At 49.8% G+C, this 23,403-nt stretch overlaps 3 protein-coding genes and 1 long non-coding RNA gene across 5 annotated transcripts in view; 2 read left to right on the forward strand and 2 right to left on the reverse strand.

The window, feature by feature from the left end:
* Positions 1 to 476: 476 nt before the first annotated feature.
* On the reverse strand, positions 477 to 7,249 carry Entr1 (endosome associated trafficking regulator 1). 2 transcript variants are annotated; one of them, XM_028772924.1, is made up of 10 exons: positions 7,138 to 7,222; positions 6,905 to 7,054; positions 6,470 to 6,538; positions 5,664 to 5,779; positions 5,020 to 5,427; positions 4,145 to 4,218; positions 3,673 to 3,784; positions 3,412 to 3,474; positions 2,988 to 3,127; positions 477 to 1,979 (listed from the first exon to the last, which is right to left on the reverse strand). In XM_028772924.1, exons 1-10 carry the CDS (start codon positions 7,205 to 7,207, stop codon positions 1,883 to 1,885), a joined length of 1,299 nt encoding a protein of 432 aa, XP_028628757.1. In that variant the 5' UTR covers positions 7,208 to 7,222; the 3' UTR covers positions 477 to 1,882. The 2 variants fall into 2 exon arrangements, with proteins under 2 accessions (XP_028628757.1, XP_028628756.1); XM_028772923.1 differs by lacking the exon at positions 6,905 to 7,054 and having other exon boundaries at positions 7,138 to 7,249.
* Positions 7,250 to 7,345: 96 nt separating this feature from the next.
* On the forward strand, positions 7,346 to 15,600 carry Pmpca (peptidase, mitochondrial processing alpha subunit). The gene is made up of 13 exons (XM_028772795.1): positions 7,346 to 7,421; positions 7,936 to 8,135; positions 8,228 to 8,307; positions 8,492 to 8,574; positions 9,072 to 9,166; positions 9,878 to 9,978; positions 10,405 to 10,668; positions 10,899 to 10,991; positions 11,085 to 11,203; positions 11,293 to 11,383; positions 11,534 to 11,596; positions 12,947 to 13,091; positions 14,162 to 15,600. The coding sequence occupies exons 1-13, from the start codon at positions 7,354 to 7,356 to the stop codon at positions 14,329 to 14,331; spliced, it is 1,572 nt and encodes a 523-aa protein (XP_028628628.1). The 5' UTR covers positions 7,346 to 7,353; the 3' UTR covers positions 14,332 to 15,600.
* A 238-nt stretch (positions 15,601 to 15,838) lies between these two features.
* Positions 15,839 to 23,403, reverse strand: part of Inpp5e (inositol polyphosphate-5-phosphatase E) — a 12,466-nt gene continuing 4,901 nt past the window's right edge. The window contains exons 2-10 of the mRNA XM_028772796.1: positions 20,880 to 21,003; positions 20,398 to 20,495; positions 19,622 to 19,746; positions 19,086 to 19,205; positions 18,746 to 18,853; positions 18,078 to 18,239; positions 17,897 to 18,012; positions 17,249 to 17,385; positions 15,839 to 16,801 (exon numbers count right to left, since the gene is read on the reverse strand). Coding sequence (XP_028628629.1) covers positions 16,669 to 16,801; positions 17,249 to 17,385; positions 17,897 to 18,012; positions 18,078 to 18,239; positions 18,746 to 18,853; positions 19,086 to 19,205; positions 19,622 to 19,746; positions 20,398 to 20,495; positions 20,880 to 21,003 — 1,123 coding nt within the window. The 3' untranslated portion in view covers positions 15,839 to 16,668. The remainder of the gene's footprint in view (positions 16,802 to 17,248; positions 17,386 to 17,896; positions 18,013 to 18,077; positions 18,240 to 18,745; positions 18,854 to 19,085; positions 19,206 to 19,621; positions 19,747 to 20,397; positions 20,496 to 20,879; positions 21,004 to 23,403) is intronic.
* On the forward strand, positions 17,944 to 23,156 carry LOC114625516. Its single transcript, XR_003712090.1, has 3 exons — positions 17,944 to 19,982; positions 20,837 to 21,018; positions 22,746 to 23,156. It is a non-coding gene; the product is annotated as an uncharacterized LOC114625516 (long non-coding RNA).

The following is a 23,403-nucleotide window of genomic DNA, read 5'->3' on the forward strand; positions in this document are numbered from 1 at the left end:
TGTGGGAGCTGGGAAAGTTCTCTTATGGAGAACTAAAAGTCACCTGCAACACTACTGGAGTGGGGAGTGGGGACAAAGTCATGAAAGCAAAGAGTGATAGCACATCTCTTTAATCCAGCACTCAGGAAGCAGAGGTAGGCATGTATATCTGAGTTCAAATCCAGCCTAATATACAACATAGCAAGTTTTGAAACTATATAGACCTTGTTTCAAAAAAGGTAAGAGACATATCAAGTCTGGCCCAGAGTTGGGTTTGGCCAGAGTGAGTCTGGGACATTGAGACCTGCAGGTTCCTGGTGTAGGACCTTCTTGTATGGGGCAAGCCTGGTACAAACTGTTGGGCAAATTTCCCTAGGGTACTTTGTGGTTTGGGGATTTTTTTTTTTTGACAGAGTTTATGTAGAACAGACCAATCTAGATCTTTCTGCCTTTGTTCCATGGTACTATGAATAAAAGGCATGCACCACCATGCTCTATGGTGCTTGTATAATTTTAATCTAGGAACACTTCATACATAAATGAAGAGAATAGTGTACAAACAGCTGTGCAACTCTCCTCACCCCACTCACTTGTGGTGGTGGAGGCAGGCCGAGGGCTCCTCTTGATGGCAGCTTTGCCTCAAGCCATATGGGTAGAGGGAACACGAGCCTCATCTTCCTATGGGTCCCTCCATCTTGCACTCTGGTCTGCTGAGGCACTAACACCAACAGTAGGGGTGGGGATGGCTTCTGAAAAGCTGTAACAGTCCTTGTGAGTTAAAGGGCCCAGTAGTTTAATGCCTTGTCTAAAGAGTTGCTGCTAGGCTTCCGTCCACCCAGCCTCAGTGTGGAGCTAGGATGTGGCTCATCCAGCACACTGACAATGTAGTGGCTCTTGTGATATGCCTGACTCCAGGAGTCAAGAACCTGAAGATCTGATAAACCAGCAATCTCAACCCTCTTGAGATGCAGCCTTTGAGGTTAAAAGAGCATGGTAGCTCTCAAGTGTGGATTCCTAACTAAGCCAGAATGATAAAGCAGTAAAAATGATCTTCAGGATTTATTTAGATAAGAAAGCTGTCGATCTCAACAGGAGGGGAAAAGGAAAATTTAAAAAATCTATAGGAAAGTGGCCCCCAAACCGTGACCCTTTAGCACAGTACAGGGTGCTGCTTATGTCTTGCTTGCCCTTCAAAAACCAGCCAGACAGCCCAAAGAGCTGGTACTGACCCTTCAGGCGGTGTGTGCTTTAACTCCAGTCTGAACTGCACTATGCAAAAGGCACACCGACACATTACCATGCATCAAAGCCGACAGCCACGGTACTGAGTGTATGAAGCTTTGTAATGTGCACTGTCTGTGACCTTGGTCCTATGGTCTGGTGGGAGGACAGCAGCATCTACCAAGTGGTGCTGCCTCAGTGAGGCTGCTGACAGCAAGAGCCATCCTGTGAAGGCCACAGTGTCAACCATCTGCTGGTGAGGCACTGAATGACAGCACAAGTCCCTGTACAGGATGCTCACTTCCACACTGGCTCACTTAGTGTTCTGCCTGATAGAACTGAGGCTGAGCCCGAGCTCATCCTACAGTAAATTTGAGGAGACAGTGGAAGAAGCTTCTTACAAAACTGTCGTTTCAGCTTTAGTGGTTTCTAAAAATTGCTGGGTTTTATAAAAATGTCTTCCAGTAAATTAATGAGTCTATCAAACAGTGGGACCTCCCCCAAAGGACTTCATGTAAACTGTTCGGAGCGACTGGTGGAAGGAGGCCCGTACTGCAGGTGGCCAGTTACATGGTTAGGCTGTGAAATGCTTTGGTGAGGACTGCATAGTTAGGAACACATCCGGAAGATGTGTGGTGCCGTCAGTGCAGAAGTGATGGGACCCGGTGACAGGCAGAGCTTCTCAGGAGTCTGCCTCATCTTTAACCTCAGTAATTCTGTCGATAGACTTGAGGATTTCAGCAACAAGGTTCAGTGTCTCTGCTCCAGACACCAGCTGCCTAGAACACAGAGACCAGGGCCATTATTCTAGCTGTGCAAGAGTAGCCAGAGACAGATCTAAAGGAGAGAGCCCAGAGAGAAAACTCCTCACATCAACCATGGTTTGCCACACAGGACTCTGTGTGGCTGTCCTCAGGCCCATGTGCTTGTGCACTGGCCAGCCACTCTATAGCAAAGCTCAGCGAAGGCAACTAAGATGGTGGGTTGAAAGCCAGACAAGTTCATCAGAAAGTGATTCTGAATTCTCTTTGCTTAGGCCAAGCTGATGGTGCAGTACTCTCAATGATGTGGGCAGCAATCATTGCAAGCCCTATTTCTAGTCATGAGGAAAGCTACGAGGAGGACTACTATGCTTTCGTGTTAATAGGTTGGATGAATTAAATACATCTCGACTGGTTTAATAACAAGCTGAAGCTTTAGTGAGTGTTTAATCACCATTACCATCAGCAACTGACTGGCGCACAGTATGCTCACTGTGGCAGTCTTCTGGATAGGGGTAAGCTATATCATCCCCTTTAGTTAGAGCTGCAGCGTGTACACAGGTAAAGAAGCTGGATTCAGAGTCATGCCATCATCCACATCTATTAGTGGGAAGTTCTCTGAAACAGATTAAAAATAATCCTAAAATGGGCATGATAATGCATACCTTGTTTCAGAACTTGGGAAATAGAAGCAGGAAATTTCTACGAGTCTGAGGCTAGCCTGGTCTACACATAGTGCCAGAGCAGCAAGGGCTACACAGGGAGACTTTGTCTCAACAAAAACAAAAACAAAAAAACAAAAAACCCTCAAAAAAGAAGCCAGGTGAGGTGGTGCATGCCTTTAACTCTAGCACTCTAGTGCAGAGGCAGAAGGACCTGTATGAGTTCAAGGTCAGCCTAGTCTACATAGTTCCAGGCCAGTCAGTGACTGCCTATAGCGTGACAGAGCCAGTGAGCACCTCTCCCTTCCTGGTCTGGTCAGACTGAAGAGCTACAACACGTGGTAGCCGGGCCATCGGGACTCACTTTATGGATGCATGTGCACTGTTCATGACAACATGGAGGTTCTGCAAGGCCACATCGGTGTTCTGCTTCACCACGGTAAGGCTGGCACCCTGGCCTGACCGAAGGGCTTCATTTTCTCGCTTGAAGTTCGAGAGCTGTGCCTAGAAAAAAGGGTGAACAGTTAGTGCTACCAGGCAATCGAGTCATGCCTCTGCATCACAGCAGGCACAGGTCTGGACATGGAGATGAGCCTGGCCCTGGCCGACTAAAAACAGGTGCTTCTTGCCCTGTAGCCCAGACTGGCCTTAAATGTACAACTATCCTCCTGAACACTCCCATTGTAAGCAAACATCCCCATGCTTGGCTTACACTACCTTTTCCTCCCTGAACTCACAGCTGTGAGATGTAACAAAGCACAGGAAGTTATACCTTTCTTTTTACTCACCTGGAGCAAATTCATTTCCTGTTTCAGCTTCAAGACATGATTCTCTGCTTTCATAGCCCGTTTCTATGGCCCCCAAAAATAAACACAATGCACATCAATGCTGTGTGTTATGCTGGCCTACCACAATACACACACTTAGCCCGGTGAGAGCTGCCTGTTGACCTCAGGGTCCAGCTGTGGACTCTGGCAACAGTAACAAGTTCTCTTTTGCAGCAGCTTCCTGTCCCCTGCCCACTACCCCAGAGCAGAGCCCCTCCGTACGGTCATCAGTTCGAGGTTCTGTTCGACTTGCTGGACTACTGACTCGAGGTCATGGAAGTCACTCTCCTCCTTGATCATCTTTGCCTCCAACTTCCGTTCGAGCGTCCTCACCCTCAGTAAAGGAAAAACTGAGGTGAGTTCTCCAGGCCACTGTCAAGAATGCTTCCAACGGCACTTTAGCCTGATTAACTAGTGAAACCCACTAGAGCCCAAGGATGGAGCAGCTGCCTCAGGCAGTCACAGGGTGGCAATGACCTCTGGCCAGAATAGCTTCGTGCTCCAAGTGGAAGGCCCAGATGCCATTTTCTCAAGCTCTGCCAACCAAGACAAAATTCAGCTGACTGTGTCTTAAAAAGACTAAAACAGAACCGGAAAATGTGTTTGGTGCTTTAGGTTTAAGGACGACAAGCAACCGAGTTCCCCGAATGGTAGAGAAGGTTTGAAGGTGATGCCTAACTACAAGTTTACATACATTTCTGTCTGAGTTTCAGAGAAGCTCTGAACCTCACTTAGCTTTCTTCTGAGCTTAGAGTTTTCATCTTTCAGCTGTAGAAAAAAAAAAAAAACCCTCATTAGACACCCAGTATGTCTCTCTCATAAGCAGAACATACTTCTGTTCTGGAGTACTTCCTTTTGCCAGTCTAGAGGTGGAATCTTATGATTCGAGGCAGGGCTGGAGGTGTGAAGACACATCCCGTTTGTCCATGAAATGTCTTTTTGAGGGAGTATCTCCTGAAGCCCAGTTTGCCCTCTACTTGTTCCTATATAGCCAGGAATGGCCTTGAACTCTTGTTCCTCCTGCCTTTACCTTCTAAGTGCTGGGATGACAGTCATGCACTTCCATGCCCAGCTCTGGAACATCAACACCCCAAGTCAAATGGAAACACCCTAAAGCCCTTAATAGAGATGACTTGTGGCCACATACTTCAGTATTTCTAGGTGACTGTGATTTTAAGGCCCTTCTTCAAAGTGGGGCATTCAGCAGGATGACTCTTAGCCAACACTTCCAAAAGACCACTTATTCATGCTAGCTCATGTTTGCCTGCCTGAGAGCTCACCACAGTGCTTCTTAGCCTGCTATACTAATTGCACAGCCAAAACCAACCCAGGGGAGAGCTCTCCATAGAGAAATTCATTTTTCTTTCTTATTTTTCAGCATTTGGGATCTAACCGAAGACTTCCCAAGTAATAAGAAAAAAACTACCACTGAGCTATCAATATGGCCCCTCTTCAGGGCAATTCTATAGCAAGCTATTATATGAGTGACTGTTTTGTCTGTGACCTGAGTGCAGGCCACCCAGGAGTAGCTGACTGCAGCTCTTCTCTACGACACTGCCCCTCACTTACTGCTTCGTAACTTATCTGCAACGTCCGCAGGTGTCTGTCCCCTAGGGAGTCTTCATGAGCTGCAAAGTCTGCATTTGGACTCCCAGTGGGAGATGCTGGAGAGATCCTGGAATCAGTGTCACTCAGCGTCCATGGGGGCAAAGACTCGGGACCTGCCAGCTCTGATGCGTTGGAAAAAAAGGAAAGGTAGGTGCCACAGGGTGACGAGTTCTGTGTAGCTCTAGAGGAATGAGTCTGCTCCACGGCAGAGGGCAGGTAGGCTCTATTCCATCCGTCTTCTTCTTCCTCCTCTAGGTTGCTGGCTCTTGTTGGGTCTTCAAAAAATGGCTGCTGATATTCCAGGCCATATCCCATGGGCTGGGAGGCAGGGGAGCTGTGGTCTAGTCCCAGTGGGTGCCTCGAGGCTTCCTAAAAACAGTGAAGAGAAACACTGCAGACCGGAAGCCAATGCTCAGCCTTCTCTATGCTCCCACAAAGGCCCATTTCGTCTACCGAAAGGGGCCACACAGCTGTTCCACCCACAGCCTCTCCATCAGCAGCCACAGCTGTTTTGCTTGGCTCCCCACATTCAAGTGTCTGTCTCCAAAGCTGTAAGGTACAAGAGATGTCCTTTAAGGCAACCACTGACAGCTTCCCAGATGTACCTTCGGGTAAATTCGACTGGTGGTCGTGTCTTCTTTTGACAGGCTGAGGTTCTTGGTTTTCAAAAACTCTCTGAAGGAGAATGGATTGGCTTCCTCAAGGTCTTCAAGTTTGTCACCTGAAACAACGAACACCACAAAGACTGTGAAAGGGCCCAGCATCCTGTGTTATCATCACATTTCAACTGTGAGCCAAACAACACTACAGAACAGGAAAGCTGCCCAAAGCGGTTGGAGAATAGGCCCACTTTGACAGGCTCTCACCCTTTGGCCTCCCTGAGACAACCCTTGCCACCTTAAAACAAACAAAGAATGCTGTGCCAAAAGTCAAGTCCGGGGTCTACCTCTGAGTCATGCCCAGCTCCAGCAGTGTGTAGACTGCTGAGGCCACACACTCAGTGTGGGCTGAAGGGTACTCCTGTAGGTGAATCAAAGGTCCTGAGACACCACAGTGCCAGGAACTGCTCTATGCCATCCCTTCCTCTGACCTTTTCTCCAAGTACCCTAGCTGACCAGCTTCTACCTCCAAACCTACCACGCTCAGTTGCTTGAGTCTCATAACACCCACATCTTATGTGGGTGTCAGCCTGAGTAAGTGGACTTCTGTGTGACTTGTATCCTGCTGCCTCTCCACCTCCCACGCACCTCTGACATCTTAAATTATTTTGCCCTCACACTCAGTCTTCAATCCTTGGGCATCCATCTCCACTGCTCTTTTGGGCACCCCTTACATCCTGTCATCCTGAAAGCCCATGGAGACCACGAGTCTTGAGAAGAGGATAAGAAGAGTCACCAAAATAATACTCTACCTCCAAAGCGTGTCTCATGGGCTCCCGACGGGCCTTGTTTAGTACATTTCCCCTTTCCATAGGCAAAATCTGCAAAAAGACACTGTCAGCTCACCGTGATCACAGCAAGCCTTATGACTGCAGCCGTTTGTCCAGGGAGGTGAAGACAGCAGACGCCTGACTCCCACTGACAGGCTCTGGTCTGGGACTAGAAGGCTGTCTCCGGAGGCTGGACGCAGTAAACTACACACTCCTGCGCGCTCTAGGAGCAGCTACAGGTGGAACGCAGACCCACTAGGTCCAGCCCCTGGCCTCTCCCAATCCGGTGGGCTGAAGTGGTCTCCGAGCTCCACCGGGCACTGACCTTCCTGCCTTGGGTCGGGCGGGCGGGCGGGCTGTGGGGAGGGCTCCCCGCGCTGCCCAGCTCCGCACTGTGGCCGGCGCCCCGACTCTCACCTGTGTCTCCTACCGAAGCCAGCACCGGGCTGGGCACATAGCACATAAACGTCGGCCGAAAGCCGAAGAGGTGGGGGTGCAGGTCCCCGCCATGGGGGCGCTCACAGTCTAGCTGGGGGAGACAAGACCGGCGCTCATAGAACGCAGGAGCTGTAAGCGACAACGAGAGCGGCTTCACCGCGGGCCGCCGCCGCCCGCGCCCCCCGGCTCTGTCCCGGCCGCGCGCCGCTCACCGTCGGGAACCACGAGGCTCCGGGTCCGCGATAGTGGGGGCGCGCCCTGCCGCCGCGCATAGCCCGACATCGCCGCGCCCTAACCCGGCCGCAGCCCCATGGCCCACAACTCCGCCGCCAGCCCCTGCCTTATCCGGCGCGGGCGGCCGGAAGCCAGCGCCGAACGCCGCGGGGCGGGGTCGGAAGCGGAAGTGACCGCAGAAGCGCGGCGGCGCGATGGCGACGGCAGTGTGGGCGGCTGCGCGGCTGCTTCGGGGCTCTGCGGCTCTCTGCGCGCGGCCCAGGTGAGCTGAGGCGCATCTCGATGCGAGGAAGGGAGTACTCGGGCGGAGTTGGTACCGGGTGGGAACTGAAAGAGGAGAATGGGCCCTGGAGCAGAGCACAGCCGCCTTGGGCCTGGAGAACGAGCCGGGGACTGGAACCTGGTTGGAGGGGTCGTCAGAGTTACTCGGCTGGAGTCTTCCCGACCAAGGCGAAGCTCTGAGGGGCCGGGCTAGCCCAGGCCCATATACACAGGAACTGGTTTCTCACTCAGCCTGCTGTTCAGAGTGGGCAATGAAGACCAAAAGACCGGGGCTGGAGAGATGGCTCAGCAGTTAAGCCTACTGATTGCTTCCCCTGGGTTTGGTTACCAGCACCCACATGGTGGCTCACAACCATCCACTTCCAGGGGATCTAAAGCCTTCTTCTGACCTTCATGGACACCAGGCATGCCTATGATGGGCATACATTCGTGCAAGCAGACACTCAAACACATAAGATAAGAATAAATAGCTATTTTTGGTTGCTCTGCTGTAGGTTTGGATCTGCACACAGACGGTTCAGCAGTGGCGCCACATTCCCCAACATCCCCCTCTCTTCTCCCTTACCTGGAGTGCCCAAGCCTATTTTTGCTATAGTTGATGGACAGGAAAAGTTTGAAACCAAAGTTACCACTCTGGACAATGGGCTTCGTGTGGCATCTCAAAATAAATTTGGACAATTCTGTACCGTAGGAAGTAAGTTCTACTGGCCGTGGTTTTGAAAACTTTCTGTTGATTAAATGTTTTGAATATCTGGCTTAACTTGTCAATTTTCTTTTTATTACCAGTTCTTATTAATTCAGGATCACGATATGAAGCAAAATATCTGAGTGGAATTGCTCATTTTTTGGAAAAATTGGCATTTTTGGTCAGTATCTGATTTGTAATTTTTATAAGTTTTCAGTTTTTCTTTTTTAAGAACTTGTATTATTGATTTGGATTCGAAGTTGATGCTCACAAAAGATTTATACATAATTTTGTGTGTTTGAAAGCAAATGTAAACTTAATATTTTTTGGATTTTTGGGTTACTTACTTAAGCTTTATTTTATAGTCTACTGCTCAATTTGACAGCAAAGATGAAATTCTGCTTACGCTGGAAAAACATGGTGGTATCTGTGACTGCCAGACCTCAAGGTATTTTGTGTTCATGTGTAAATGTCCTAATCCTTGGTCAGAGCCTCTTGGAGTCTCTCTGAAAACTAACAGCGAGTCTGATGGAGTGCTGGGGACAGAAAGCATACCATACTAGTTTCTTCTCTGACATCCTTTGATTTTCTAATTGACCTGGCTTTTGCCTGTAAGAATGCTAAGCTAAACAAGCAGGCCACTGACAGCTGTCTAAAGCTGGGCATGGTTCCATGTAAAACAAGTCTTCATTTAGACTAGCTGGCTATTTGTCCAGGCCTAGGAAGCCTGGAGTGAGACTTCCTCTGTGAAGATAGGAGAACCAGTGTCATCTGGTTCCATAATATCTTATGGAAAGCTTCACTGTAGGCAGTTGTGACTCCTATAAGGCCTTCACACTAAGGAAGAGGCACTGGTAGAGTCTTTGCTGGCATGCAGAGCCTCAATCCCTGAGTTGTTATCTAGTGTAAACCTAGCACCTGCTATTGTGGCTTATTTCCTTCCAGAGACACCACCATGTATGCTGTGTCTGCTGACAGCAAAGGCTTGGACACTGTAGTGAGCCTGCTGGCTGATGTGGTTCTGCATCCCCGCCTGACAGGTGTGGCTCTGTGGCTGGGTGGTCAGGAGGAGCTTTGGAAAGGCTATAACTTTGTGTGGGGAGGCACTGTTAGAGCTGGGCATTCATGTGCCAGTCATTGGAGAGTGCCAGTCATTGGAGAGCACCAGTGCTCAAGCCCTTAGTGTTGTACACAATGCTTCATACTTTCAAATATCTAAAAGAAACTTTAATGAAGGGTTTACTTAAATTCTTTTCAGAAATGTCCCTCATCCTGTGTGTAAACAGGAATGCCATGCCTACAGAGGTTTCTCTTGCATGGTCTCCTTTAAGCCTTGCGATGGCAGGACTTGGATCCTGTTAGGAGGATCCTGGAGGGACCAGCTGCTGGGCTCTGCGAGCTGCTCTTTGCTCAGTTTCACAGCAGCCTGGCCGCATGTCTCCAGCTGAGGAATGGAGCTCGGACTCAGGTGGTTTCTGTTTTCTAAATGTTACCACATCCACCTTGTGTCCTCACAGGTGTGTTTTAGAACAGACAGCAGGTGAGGCAGCTGAGCTTGGAGCGGGTCCAAAGGTCTGCAGAACAGAACAAGAGGCCCGGGTCCCTAATTTTCATCTGGCATCCTCCCTTGCAGGTGCTCCAGGGCTTTCTCTAGGAGGTGACTATAGCACCTGGCCAGGCTCAGCTGCTCAGGGTTAGTGCTGTCTTCTTCTGTGCTGGTTCAGACCAAACCCTTGTCTGGACTCTTGCAGATGAAGAAATTGAGATGACAAGGATGGCTGTGCAGTTTGAACTTGAGGACCTGAACATGAGGCCTGACCCAGAGCCACTGCTCACCGAGATGATTCATGAAGTAAAAGAGGAGGCCACACGTGCCTCTCCCTGCTGTTGGCCTTGCGGGTGGTTAGGTTTACAGAACGTGCTTTTTTTTTGATAGTTGCTATTCGGTTCTGGTTTTGTCTTGAATTCATAATCTCCCTGCCTCAGCTTCCTGAGTGCTAAACTTGTGGGCCTTTCATAGCTGTAGTCTTCTGAGCCTGCCATGTCTGCAATGGTAGCTGTTCTCACTTAGGGTATTACAGTCTTTACCATCCCATCTCTGTGGCCCTTGTATGTGTTTTTCAAATTTTCTCTCTGAGGTAAAACTTGCTGCTTCTAGAAACACAAACATGGAGCCAAACTGGAGATAATGCCCAGTTTTTTTGTTGCTATGGCTATAGGCCATGTTGGGGGCCTGATTTTTTCTCACTTGGGTTTGTTCTCCTTCTGTCTGCCTCAGGCTGCTTTTAGGGAGAACACAGTGGGCCTGCACCGGTTTTGCCCTGTAGAAAACATAGCAAAGATTGATAGAAAAGTGCTACATTCCTACCTGAAGAACTATTACACCCCTGACCGCATGGTACTGGCTGGAGTGGGCGTGGAACATGAGCACCTGGTGGAATCTGCCAGAAAGTACCTTCTGGGAGTTCAGCCTGCCTGGGGAGCTACTGGAACTGTGGACGTTGACAGATCAGTGGCACAGTACACTGGGGGGATCGTCAAGGTAACTTGGCAGGAAAACTCAGAGGACTTGTGCCATGTATCTCTGGATATGTACTTTGATAAATGTGTGTATGCTTCTCCTGGTGTACAGTCCAGCACTGTGACAGTATGAACACATCCCATGTTCAAAGCAAGAGGTGACAGGGCTGAGGCCACCTGGTGTCTGGTTGAGTGTGGCTGTTTTCGTAGGAAGTTTGCTGGCCTTATTAACATGTGTCTGGTTGTTTACAGGTGGAGAGAGACATGTCAAATGTCAGCCTTGGCCCAACCCCAATTCCAGAGCTCACACACATCATGGTGGGACTGGAGAGCTGTTCCTTCCTGGTGGGTCCAGATATAGGTTGGGATGGATGTACCAGTGGGACCGAGCAACTGTGGCAGGCTGGCACTGACTGGTGTTGTCTCTGCACTACACAGGAGGAAGACTTCATCCCCTTCGCCGTGCTGAATATGATGATGGGAGGAGGGGGCTCCTTCTCAGCTGGAGGGCCTGGCAAAGGCATGTTCTCCAGGCTCTACCTCAATGTGCTCAACCGGTGGGTACCAGGCTGCTGAGAGCATGGGCTGTGCTGACACCTTCCAACTACCCTGTCACCTTCACTGGACACCATATGTCCCTTCACAGGCACCACTGGATGTATAATGCAACCTCCTACCACCACAGCTATGAAGATACAGGCCTCCTGTGCATTCATGCCAGCGCAGACCCAAGACAAGTGAGGACAGCACTCTTGTCTGTCTAGCCACTCCAGTGCACACTCTTCAGAAGTTCTGGAGCTCTGGGTTGGGGAGCAGGGACGTAATTGGGGGGGGGGGGTAAGCAGGCCAGGGCTCAGCTCACACCCTCATCTCACGTTCTGTTGTAGGTTCGAGAGATGGTAGAGATCATCACAAAGGAGTTCATCTTGATGGGCAGAGTGGTGGATCTGGTGAGGCCCGGAGCATCCCTGGTGCCCGCATCTAGCTGAAAGAGCCCCAGGCTGAGCTGCTCACTGTGCAGCCTCCCTCGTGCTTCCCCAAGGGCAGTGTCCCTCTCTAAGTTGTTCCTACAGAATGACCATAAGACAAATAGTAATGCAGGGCTTTCCTAGCCTTTCTTGGCTCCATTTTATGTTGGAACTCACGTTTTTGTTGACTTTATTCATTCATTCATTCATTCATTTTTGAGATGAGGTTTCTATGTGTACAGCTGGCTGTCCTGGAACTTGCTCTGTAGACCAGGCTGGCCTTGAACGCAGAGCCACCTGATCGGCCCCTGCCCGGCTGGCTGTCTTTTGATAAATATTCGGAAGTTTTGTTACTTCCTGGGCCAGCACACACAAGAGCAAGGTGATTTGCCCGAGCATGCATTTTGTCTTTCTGCATAATGCAAGTTTTTTCTCAGTGTTCAAATACCATACTGTCTTAAGAAGAAAGGGTAACATTATTGAAAAAATTAAAATATGCTTAAAAATGAAAACCACTGCAGAGCAAAGTAATTAATGCATATGCATACCTGTGATCTCGGCTCTCAGGAAGTAGAAGTAGGAGGTGATGAGTTCAAGGCCCACCTAAATGTATAATAAGACTGTCTAAAACAAACCAAGGTCTGGGTCTGGGAGTATGGCTCAGTGTTAAAGAGCTTACCAGTACAGCCAAAATTAATGCTCTGTATTTCCACCAATATCTCGATAAAATGCTTTCCACTAAGTTCAGATCTATTGAGATAAAATACAGTATAAAGTATTTGCCTGAAATTGCATAAGTCATAAATAACTTGTGTTAAGACAAACATAAGATAGCCAGGCTGACCTCAAGCTTGCATTCCTCTTGCCCCTGCCTCCTCCTGAATGCTTGCCTTGTAGGCAAGTGCCTATACACCCAGCTTCGTCTGTCCTCTTGTGGTCCTGATTCTTCGGTGCCACATTTGAAGTTCACACCTGGTCAGAAGCTCAACTGTTAATTCTGCTGCCTCCTTGGTAGCACCAGGAGATAGTGGCCTGGGTCCTATGTTTAGAACTCTGAGCACCAGAATCTTTGCTTCATCAACCACCTCTGGTTTCCTGTGCAACCAGATGTGGCTTCCTGATGCAAGTTGCTCTCCTGTGATTCAGACAAGCAGCAAAGATTGGATATATGTCTTGGGTGTGATACAGTCTTTTCCAGTTCAGTTCCTCCCACGTTTGGAGTGTGCCAGACTGTTGGGCACATGGAGGCCTTTCTACTGGGACATATTTGGGTCAGCTCCCTCTGCCTGCTTGAGCCAGCTGTAGATTTGACTGGTGGTGTTTGGTCCTCAGGTGGAGCTAGAGCGGGCTAAGACACAGCTGATGTCCATGCTCATGATGAACCTGGAGTCCAGGCCTGTGATCTTTGAGGATGTGGGGAGGCAGGTGTTGGCTACACATTCAAGAAAGCTGCCCCACGAGCTATGCACACTCATTCGTGAGTATGCCCAAACGCCTTGCTTGTGCTCATTTGAGATTGTCCCTGATGCTGACAGATAGTTCTATTGTCTGCCACACCACAAGCCGGAGCTTCCCCAAAGTCCTTTCCCAGCTCCTTCCTGTACTAATTAAGCTCTTGAGTCTTGGGATGGAGGTAGTAGTGGTAGAACAGTGTCACTGGGCTGGAATAATCTAGCTTGTTACAGGCTCCGTCCTGTGGCTCTGGCAGTGTGTCTCATGGTTTGTGTTAAATCTTCTGGAATTGGGTCTAAAGCTTGGAACAGAACTGTAGGTGGGGGGCACCTGTCCTCTGAAGACAACTCAGTCCACCTGCCTGGGCTTGGGAATCCTGGTGGTCTGGGACAGGTGATGGTCCTGCCTTCATGAGAGGCCTCATCTTGGAAAGTACTGACCTCCTTGGGTTCTAGGGGATGGATTTCTGGGATCCTGTGTGTATGTGTGTCTGCCTGCCTGCCTGCTAAAAAGGACATGCACTGGGGGAAGGAGGCTAGATTTTTTTCTTCAGACTGGAAAATAAAGTGAACTTATGACAACCCACTCTGTCTAAACACGAGCCTCCTGATGGGTGGCTATGCCCTTCAGTGTTGGGTTGTTTTTAAGTCTCAGACAGACTCAACAGCTCAGACTGGCCTTAAACTCTAGACCTTCCTGTTTAGCTCTGAGTGCATTATCCTGCTTAGCTGACCTAGTGTGTTTGAAATTATTTGCTGCTGCTACTGCTGTTGTTTAGGGGATTTGATACAGGGTCTCCTGTAGCCCTGGCTGGTGTCGATCCGGAGCCTCCTGCTTCTACCTCCCCAGTGCTGGAAGTGCCGGGAGTACAAGCACATACCACTCATCCTGAAAATAATTCTAAGCCACTATAGTTCCTCACCTAATGGAAACGTCCCTTACCCTACCTTGGTCAGTTCCACAGCAGTCCACACCCACAACCCTCAGCGGTGGGGATGATGTAGATCAGGGTTCCTCGGCCTGAGTGCACACACAGTTTGAGATGGAGAAGGAAACTCTGCTCTTGCCCTCACTGCCTCTTACTCTCTGTTGTAGGCAATGTGAAGCCAGAAGATATCAAGAGGGTTGCTTCCAAGATGCTCCGTGGCAAGCCTGCTGTAGCCGCCCTGGGTGATTTGACTGACCTACCCACCTATGAGCACATCCAGGCAGCGCTGTCCAGCAGAGATGGGCGCCTGCCTAGAACATACCGGCTGTTCCGGTAGAGTCCCTCCAAGGGCAGGCTGCAGAGTGCTTCTGTGTATGTTACTGTTGGTGTGAACACTGCATAAGGATAGCTAGCTCTGTGAACAGTGCCAACAGTGAAACTCTTGGAAACTTGAATGAAAGTTACTATTGCCACTGCACCTTTGTGTCTCAAAACACAGGTGGCTTTTTCTTCTAACAAGCGTTGTTACTGAGTGTCTGCCAAAACAGGTGCTGTCTGGCCAGTAGACATTCTGGAAGGCTGGGAAGTCTCAGGGCTCTAGGGAAACAAAGCACACAGGGCCTCTCCACTGTTAGGACCACAGGCATGGATTGTTGTCCTCATTCTTTTCCCTTTAAATAGGATCTCACAGAATAGCCCTGACTGGCTTGAGACTTGCTATGAGACACACTCGCTCGTCTCAAACCCACAGAGACCCTTTTGCTTCTGCCTCCCGGGTGCTTGATTATAGGCAAGTGCTACCACACCTGGCCTTCTCAGTGCTAAAGCTTAAGTTTTTTAACAAGCCTGAAGGTGTCTCACAGTCTTAATCCCTTTGTTTTTTGAAATGGTCTACTTAGCCCTGGCCGGCCTGTAACTCCATATAGAGAGAAGAATGGCCTCTTCTTGCCTTGATTTTGCCAGTGATCTTCTTGCCTTGGCTTCAATTACTGGTCTTCCAAGTAAGAGTCACCAAGCCAGTTATTTCTCAATTATTTACAAGGCCCAGTTTTTAACTTCCCACTTTAAATGGTTAACTTTCCAACTAAAATGCCTTCTAAATGTAAAGGCTATCTAAATGTAAATTGTTAGGGATGTGCTTTGTCCCTTACCCCAAGACTATGATCTTGATTTCAGGCCAAACTGGGAAGTTTGAGGATTCCCTCAGTCTTCTCTAAGGTGCCAGAGAATGTCCACAAAGAAGCACCAAACTGCTGGGTGGTAGTGGCGCATGCCTTTAATCCCAGCAGTTAGGAGGCAGAAGCAGGTGGTTTTCCGAGTTTGAGGCCAGCCTGATCTATAGAGAGAGTTTCAGGACAGCCAGAGCTACAGAGAAAACTGCAACTGCCACATCAAACCTCACTCAAGCCAGGAATAGGTTAGGCCCAGGGCTGCCTGTCTGGGAGGGAAAAAGCAGTTCTAGCTTCGTTACTAGGAGTCTTCCTGGTGGAGTTTGCAGTTCACTGATTGGACATTCTGGCACTTTGTACATTTGCGTGGTTTACTGAAGCAAGTGACTTGGCTTTGCTGACATCCATACTATAGAAGCTGATGCTGGTGAGTTTCATCTCATTTGTTGGCTTATTTTACTATGGTTCGCTGGAGTTCCAAGTCATCACTTTTTCCTTTCCACCTGTTGCTGTTTCTGGCTGTAAGCAAGGACAACACCTAGGAGAAGGACCTGGGATGGGAATGAGTAGCAGGTGACAGCTGAGACCAAGTTTGCTGCCTTTGACTTCTATGCCCTTTTAAAACCCTGGGGTGTCCTGAGGCCCCAAGATGCATGCAGACTGCTTCTTCCAAGGTTCAGTCTTTGTCCAGAAAGAGTTTATAATTTAATATATCCTTATTTATTTAAAAATATAAATATGGAAAAATAAATAATTAGAAGACTAGAGTGGATGCCCCTAGGTGTCTGTACATTCAAGGCTATGTCTCTGAAGGGAGGGGTAAGATTGAGAGCAGTGAAGAGTCCTAAGCTTTCTGCAAGGTGCTGCCTGGCAACACAGTTTCTAATGCCTTTCTGAGACTAGCAGCACAGAAGCAAAGGGTCTGAAGCTCCTGAAAACTATGAGTTTGACATAGCTGGGCTGGGCCTGTAGAGAGAGGTTTCCTACTCTACTAGGGGTTGGGAGCCTGGGACCAGGATGTAAAACCTCAGAGCCTGTCAAAATGACTAGGAATATCCCAGAATTCTAGTCCTGGCAGGTTCTAGGCATTGAGCATCTAAGATCCCAGAGGTTGCCTGATCCCTCCCTGGAGGAAAGGAGCTGTTATTAAGAGGATGGACATCTAGGACACGGGCTTGAGCATGAGAACAGGAATGAGAGGTTAAGACTGGAGTGCTCAAGGGCAAGAAGTCAGAACTGCTCCTGTCGGGGGAAACTGCTGCTTGGTGTCCACGTGCCCCACTCAGCAAATCCCTGCCATGTGCCTGTGGGAACATGATCTAGATGAGGCTTGTCTTGGCCACAGCCCACTGCTGTCCTGAGGGGTGGGTATGTAGTGAAAGCAGGGGAACCCCTACCCATGGTTTATTAGAACCCCGGCATTACAAGAGCATTGGAGAACAAGCCCATCTCTTTGCAGTGACCTTGGTCCCCCAGCTGCAGTGGCCAGTCCTGGTCTGAAAACTTCAAGACACAGTGCAGACAGCACTGGAGCTCTGACTCTTCAGTGCTTCTTGTCTTTGAATCTCTTTTGAAATCCGTCTTTTAATTCCAATCAAGTACAGTTCTCGGTCAAACTTGCCGGCAGCTAATGGGATGCTGTGGAGGAAAGACCTGAGCTTCACTCGGCTGCACACCTGCTGTGCCACATAGAAAACAGGCCACTGTCCAGAGGTAGGGTTCATCCCATCTAGGCTGCTCTGGCCCCAACCACAACCCTGGGTGTGGAAGTGCCCAAAGGTGGTGATGCTGGTGTGTCCTTGGACCTGTGCTCCAGGAGCTTGCTCAACCCTCGGGAGCCAGATCACAGGACAAGCTACTTCATGCACCACAAAGGTTAGTGACCTGGTGATTATAGGGATGCCCTGAGAACTGCTAGGACCTAGGCTCAGATAAAAGCAAATTCATAATAACCTAGGGGCCACATGAAACATTGCTTTGCTCTGCACCTAAGCCTGTTATCCATCCTCAAAACAGTCATCCCATCCAGAACTGGCAGGAGCCCCCAAAGCTTCAGCCAGCTCTGAGGGGTGAGCAGGGGCTTACTTGTCTCGTCCTGGCCTCACTTTCACCCGGAACAAGCCATACACAGGACGGTGGTCTGAAGTCTTGATTCCAGGGCAAGAGGAATACTTCATGGGACAGATGTCACCCTTGTGACGGCTTTTGTATAGGACACGGTCCTTCAGAAGAGATGGTGAAGCAGAGATTGTGCGTCATTCTGCTGCAGGTATTCTCTGCAGGTCTGGCCTAGCTATTTCAGTTAGGGAGCACTCCCCACTGAACAGTAAGATTGTTAGGCATTTAAAGTCCTATGCCATCTGTTCCCTTCCAGCCCTCTGAGAAAAAGGAGCTGCCTTGCTCTCATGAATGTTCAGGGTCCCCTAGGTGCCACTGTATACCAAAGAGAGTCAAAGTAGGGTGGAAAAGCCAGGTGAGAGTGCAGCTGTTTCCTGCTTGTTCTCACCTAGTGCCAGGGAGATGGACTCAGGTGTGACTCCAACTATGGCCTCTAATGCATCAGAGCACTATCCTCCACCCCCAACAGGCTGTGAGCATGCAGTCACTGGCCTCGGGACTAAAAATCAGTTTTAGGTTGGCTAACCTGGCTGGCTGCTGTGTGCTGAGTGTCAGTCCTACACTGACATGAGGTGTGGCGGGCAGGTGTCCTGAGGCCAGGCTCAAGTTACATACCGTGTAGGAGGGCGTCCTTTGCTTGGAGGTGCTGTCATAGGTGTCCTTCCCAATGTCAAACTTGTAGGATGGGAGAAAGTGAATTTCTGCCTCCTCAAAGCCCCTGAAGATGGACCCTGCAACGCAGAAGAGTTCAGGGAGGGCCGGCCACACCTGAGGTGCTGCTCCCCAGGCCACTCACCTTTCTTCATCTCCCGGGTGAGCTGGTCATGTTGCAGGAGTGCCAGCACATCCACCTCTGGGTCCTGCTTCAGCAAGGCCTCCACAGCCACTCGTCCACCACTCAGGCGGAAGTTGAAGTCTCCAAACCAGAAGACCTCATCAAACCGGGTAGTGACATCCCCTGGGCACATGTGGGAGAATACATTGGTGCTGGCCTCCCCTTATCGGCTACAATCTGCTGACAAATGGATGGGCTCTAGGCCAAGAGACAGGGCCTCCTTTGTTTGGGTCCCCTTCCCGACAGAATCACAGCTGGGTAGCAGCTCCCCCTGGAGGTGAGTAATAGGAGCAGCCAAGGTCAGCAACTGCAGAGGTCTGGGAAGCTATCTGTGCAGTCTAGGTGCAAAGGATGCTTTGATGCACACAGCAGGGTAGCCATCAGCTTCTCACAGCTCAGTGAGGGCCAGGAAGTGGTCAGCACGGAGGACTTGTGGACAAACAATAGCCTTGGACAAGCCACTGGACCTTGTGAACTCCCATCTGCCCTGCTGCAAACCCAATGGCTATTTCAGTTATGAGAACTCCATGATTCTCTTAAGTCCACCAGTGGTTTCTGCTAAGCTGGCAGGGCACAAGGGACAGAAAGAGTCACGTTGCTGGAGTGTCTTGTGCAGCTGTAATCCTCACCTGCACTAGAGCGGTAGGGGTTTGTGTCTGGCACATTCCGGGGCAGGGCTAGGGCTTGGATGGTTCTGCTGTAGTCCAGTAGCCGCTCAGCTACCTTCCCATCTCCAGCTATGGGACAAAACCAGAATAGACAGTTGAGCTGCCCCATACCATGACTGTCCCCAAAATACTACCCAGTTGTCTGCTGTGGGGCTCTGTCTCAGGACTATGGTTGTCAACAGTGAATGTTCTGAGTATCAGACTCTATCGAGGGAGAACCCATCACTAGCCCAGAGCAACTGGTGCCCCACCTGGACAGAGGCTCACAAGTCAGTGTCAGGACTGGCTTGCAAACACTTACAGGTGAAGTGAGATGTGATGAAGAGGAAGGAGGTGCCAAAGAAGGTGAAGCTGACGCCCAGGGCCCCCTTGGTCTTGATCTGAGACACGATGCGTGTAGTTACTGTGGAGTGCTCGACCTCTGCAGAGCAAGGAACGGGGGTTCAGGGCCTGCACAGACACAGCTGCACTAGGTGTGCTTGTGTGTGTCCTCAGACACGGGAACCTCAAAGGCTGGATACGAATCACAAAGTGCACATTTGCCTGAGGGGACCCATATGTGGACAGGGTCCACGTGTTATTAAAGCCTGTATATGGAGACACCTAGCGTCCTTGCAAGGGCTGGCCAGCAAGATCTAAGCCTGAAGACAAGACTGGAGTTGATCCTAGAACCCATATGGTGGAAGGAGAACGGACTCTTGCAGGTTGTCCTCTGACCTCCACATGTACTCTTGTGGTACAGGCACATATGAGAGAGGAAGAGAGAGGGGGGGAGGGAGACAAAGTGGGACAGAGATGAAGAGAGGAGGTGGTGGGAAGCCCTATGGTATCGCCTACCTGAGCAGAACCAGATGAGGTCCCTACGGATAAACAGGGACATGTACAGGACCCCATGTGCTGCTGATGACAGCAGTACATACTGAGGGCCCAGTGTCTCTTGCAGGCGTGTCTCCCACTCCCGCCTGTGGGGAGGAAGCAGATTAGATGGGGTCTTTCAGCTCCACCCTCCCCCATATGCTACCCAAGGAACCCCTGGAAGCATTCCTAGGACCTCAAGGGACCCCACAACTGTGCTCATCTTGTACTGAGAATGACCAGGCTAATGGAGTCTTCATGCACCATGAGACCTTGAGTTGGCTTCAGGCCCAAGACCTCAATCTGAGGGAACGTGCAGATCTCCAATCCCACCTAGACCCATGTAAGTTATCAGTGCTCTATGGGCTGGCAGGGGTGGGCCCCATCTCTGTCAGGCTCCCTTTCCCAGAGCATACATGGTCTGCTGTCCTCACATAGGCCAGGAAACCCTGTAACTACAGTGAGGAGCACACAGCTGTGGAACCACTTCCCAGGGACATCAGTCAGGATGCCACAGGGTACAGACCAGAAGAGAGGCAGCCCAGAGCCTCTCAGCTGCCTCTGTGCTCCCTTAGACAACTGCTGACAAAACTTCAAACACTACTGACTTTTATGCTCATTTTAGTGAGGCATGGAGGTCCCTCATCTGGCCCACACTGCTTCAGTTCCACGAGGGCCTCAGGTCCCTCTCTTCAGTGCACTATCCATATAGGACACTGGAGGGTCAAATCCATAGTGGAGGCTGAATGGAGCCTCACCTGTCAGAGCAGCCCTCCTGAACTCCAATAACATACAGGTCCTGAGTGTAGTCAGCCTCAGTAGGGAGCAGGAACTCATCCAGGCTCGTTGGGAGCTCCTGCAGTGAAGACCACAAAACAGTCAAGACCACTGGGCTCCCTCAGGTCAGGGACAGAGCAAGGTCCTGCACAATCACCTGGAAGTGGTCCCAGAAATGGCTTCTTTTTAAAGAGAAGTTTCCCTCTTTGAGCACAATTGTTTACTTGCCACTTCCAAGCCCAGTACCCCTTCTTAGCAGATACTGTAGTCTGTGCTGCTGCCTGGGAGGTATGACCATCCTCTCAGGTGCATGGCCAACCCTAATCCCTCATAAAGACTCAGAGAGACAAAGGCAGCCTACTTGCCTATCTTTATGTCTATGCTGTGACCAGTGAACTGTGTTGGGGCCTTCTGGGGTAGGACTCCAAGGACATGGAATCCAGCTGCCTCTGCCTTATCTCACCTTCTGGCCCTGCATGTTCCAAGTAGCCACGAAGAGAGCCATGTTTCGGTCTGGGAAGTACCTGGCCAGCTCGTCTGCTCCTAGCAGGGCCCCACTGGCCAGAAGACTTCCCTCCAGATAGCTCCTACAAAGAGAAAAGGTAAGTGAGCAGCCAGCTTCAGGGACACCATAGTGACCCAGGAACGCCTCACTCAGGACAGGTACCTTTGGGGCCACTCTCTCCAAAGGGATCAGTCCTATAAGCCACAGGGCCTACAAGCCATGTGGGCAAAGGACAACCCTGACCATACCAGCCATTGGTGGTGCCCCTAGAGTTGGGATTTCCTTAGAGTGCAGTACCACCTTCACAGCAACACAGATGACACCCATCTCCCCCTGAGTTCAGTCTGTCTCCAGATCTCAATGGAATGAGGCCATACCTGTCAAGGTGAAATACAGTCCTAACAGTGTGATGAATCTCTGACCTACCCAGGACACATGTGTGCACCATGTGCTATAGGGGCTTCCCAACCAGCCTGCACAGAGATATTGAACATGTATAGCCCTGTGGGTGACTACGTCTCTGTCCTATCACTCAGCTCCATCAGCACAGTACAGAAAAATGAAAGTCCCAGAGAGAAACGCTGGGCATGGTTGTGTGCCCAGAAAGGACAATGGAATCTGAACCTCAGGGCTCAGCGATTAAGAACACAGACTACTACTTCCAGAGGACCTGGGTTCAATTCCTAGCACCCACATGATAGCTCATAACTGTTTAGTTCCAGCTCCAGGTTTCTTGACACCCTCACACAGACACATAAGCAGGCAAAACAAGGCTCGTGAAATATAAATAAATAGATCATTAAAAAAAATCCAAATCTCACATGATTTTTCATACGTTGAGAAATATCAGATTTGTTTCTATTATTCTCCAGCCTTTTAGGAATTGGAAGTCCTGGGGCTGTAGAGATGGCTCAGTAGTTGAAATCACTAGCTATTCTTCCAGGACCCAAGTTTGGTTCCTCGTGCCCACATGGAGCCTCAAAACATCTCTAACTCCAGCTCTTCTTTTCTTTTTTTCTTTCTTTTTTTTTTTTTTTTTTTTTGGTTTTTCTAGACAGAGTAGCCCTAGAGTAGTCTAGACAGTGTCCTGGAACTCACTCTGTAGACCAGGCTGGCCTTGAACTCAGAAATCTGTCTGCCTCTGCCTCCCAAGCGCTGGGAGTAAAAGCATGTGCCACCACTGCCTGGCGTAACTCCAATTCTAGGAAATTATGCTTTATTTTTATTTCATGTGTATGAGAGTTTTACCTAAATGTATGTATGGGCATCACATGTGTACCTGATGTCTGTGGAGTCTAGAAAATGATGCTAGATCCCCTAGAACACTCACATATGCATAAGATAAATCTAAAGAAAGAAATTTAAGTCCTTGTGAGCTTATTGCCTGGACATACAGCCCACTGTCCCACTGGCTTCCTCTAAATGCTGTCTGTAAAGCCACTCCTCCAATGCCATTTCAGTGGAAGACTTCGGACTCCCTGTTCTGGGTCCTCGCCACTGTCCTCTCCTCATGCACTCTTTCTCACAGGGCTCCCGCCTGGTTCACTGTCTTGTTCACCACTTGCTGCTGAAGCCTCTATCTTTTCACTGCCCGCATGCCCTGGTTCTCCTCAGGGTTAAAGCAGCTGCAACTGACTGAGGGAAGCCTAAGCTCTCCATTTGGTCACCTTCCTTCCTGCATTTCTGTGTCTGCAACAGCACTGCTTGCCCCTTCCCAAGCTCACAGGCTTGTTTCAGCAAGACATCCTCTTCATCCCCACATGCAGCAGCCATGAGAGCCATCTATCTTCCAGAATCCCAGGCACCCTCTCCTCTTTCTTTCAGGGTAATTTCTCCCTAGTCCTCATGCCCACCCACCAACCAGTTCTACCTAAAGAGAATGTGCCACGGTGCAAAGCAGGATCTGAAACACACTGAAGCTGCCCTGTGGTGACAGAAGAGAGCTGAGATACGGGAACAATACAGTGCAGACATCCTCCTCCCTCATGACTCCACACCCCTCCCATCAGCCATCACTCCCTACCCCACCTCCAAAAGAAGCTCGAAGGGCCTGTGCTGAGGGTTCACTTTACCCCCACTTATGTTACTGCCCTTTACTAGGGCTCAAGAAGGGATAGAGACACATAGCATCACTCCAACACCAGCTGAAAGGAACCCTGAGTACTTTTCATGTCTCTGGCCTAATTAAAAACAAAACAAAAACCAACCAAACAAACAAAAAGCTGACTTATTTTATTTATATAAGTGTTTTGCCTGACCCCCTAGAACTGGAGTTACAATTGTGAGCCACCATGTGGTTGCTAGGAACCAAACCCAGGTCCTCTGCAAGAACAGCCAGGGCTCTCAACTGCTGAGCCATCTCTCTAGCCACCCCTGACACCTATTTCTGGTGATGCTAGAGGTGGAAGCCAGGGCTTCATACATGCTAAGACAGGCCCTCTACCACTGAGCTATACCTACCTTCCTTCCTCCCTTCCTCCCT

This window comes from Grammomys surdaster, unplaced genomic scaffold (assembly GCF_004785775.1).
Source record: "Grammomys surdaster isolate TR1022 unplaced genomic scaffold, NIH_TR_1.0 219, whole genome shotgun sequence".
NCBI lineage: Eukaryota > Metazoa > Chordata > Mammalia > Rodentia > Muridae > Grammomys > Grammomys surdaster.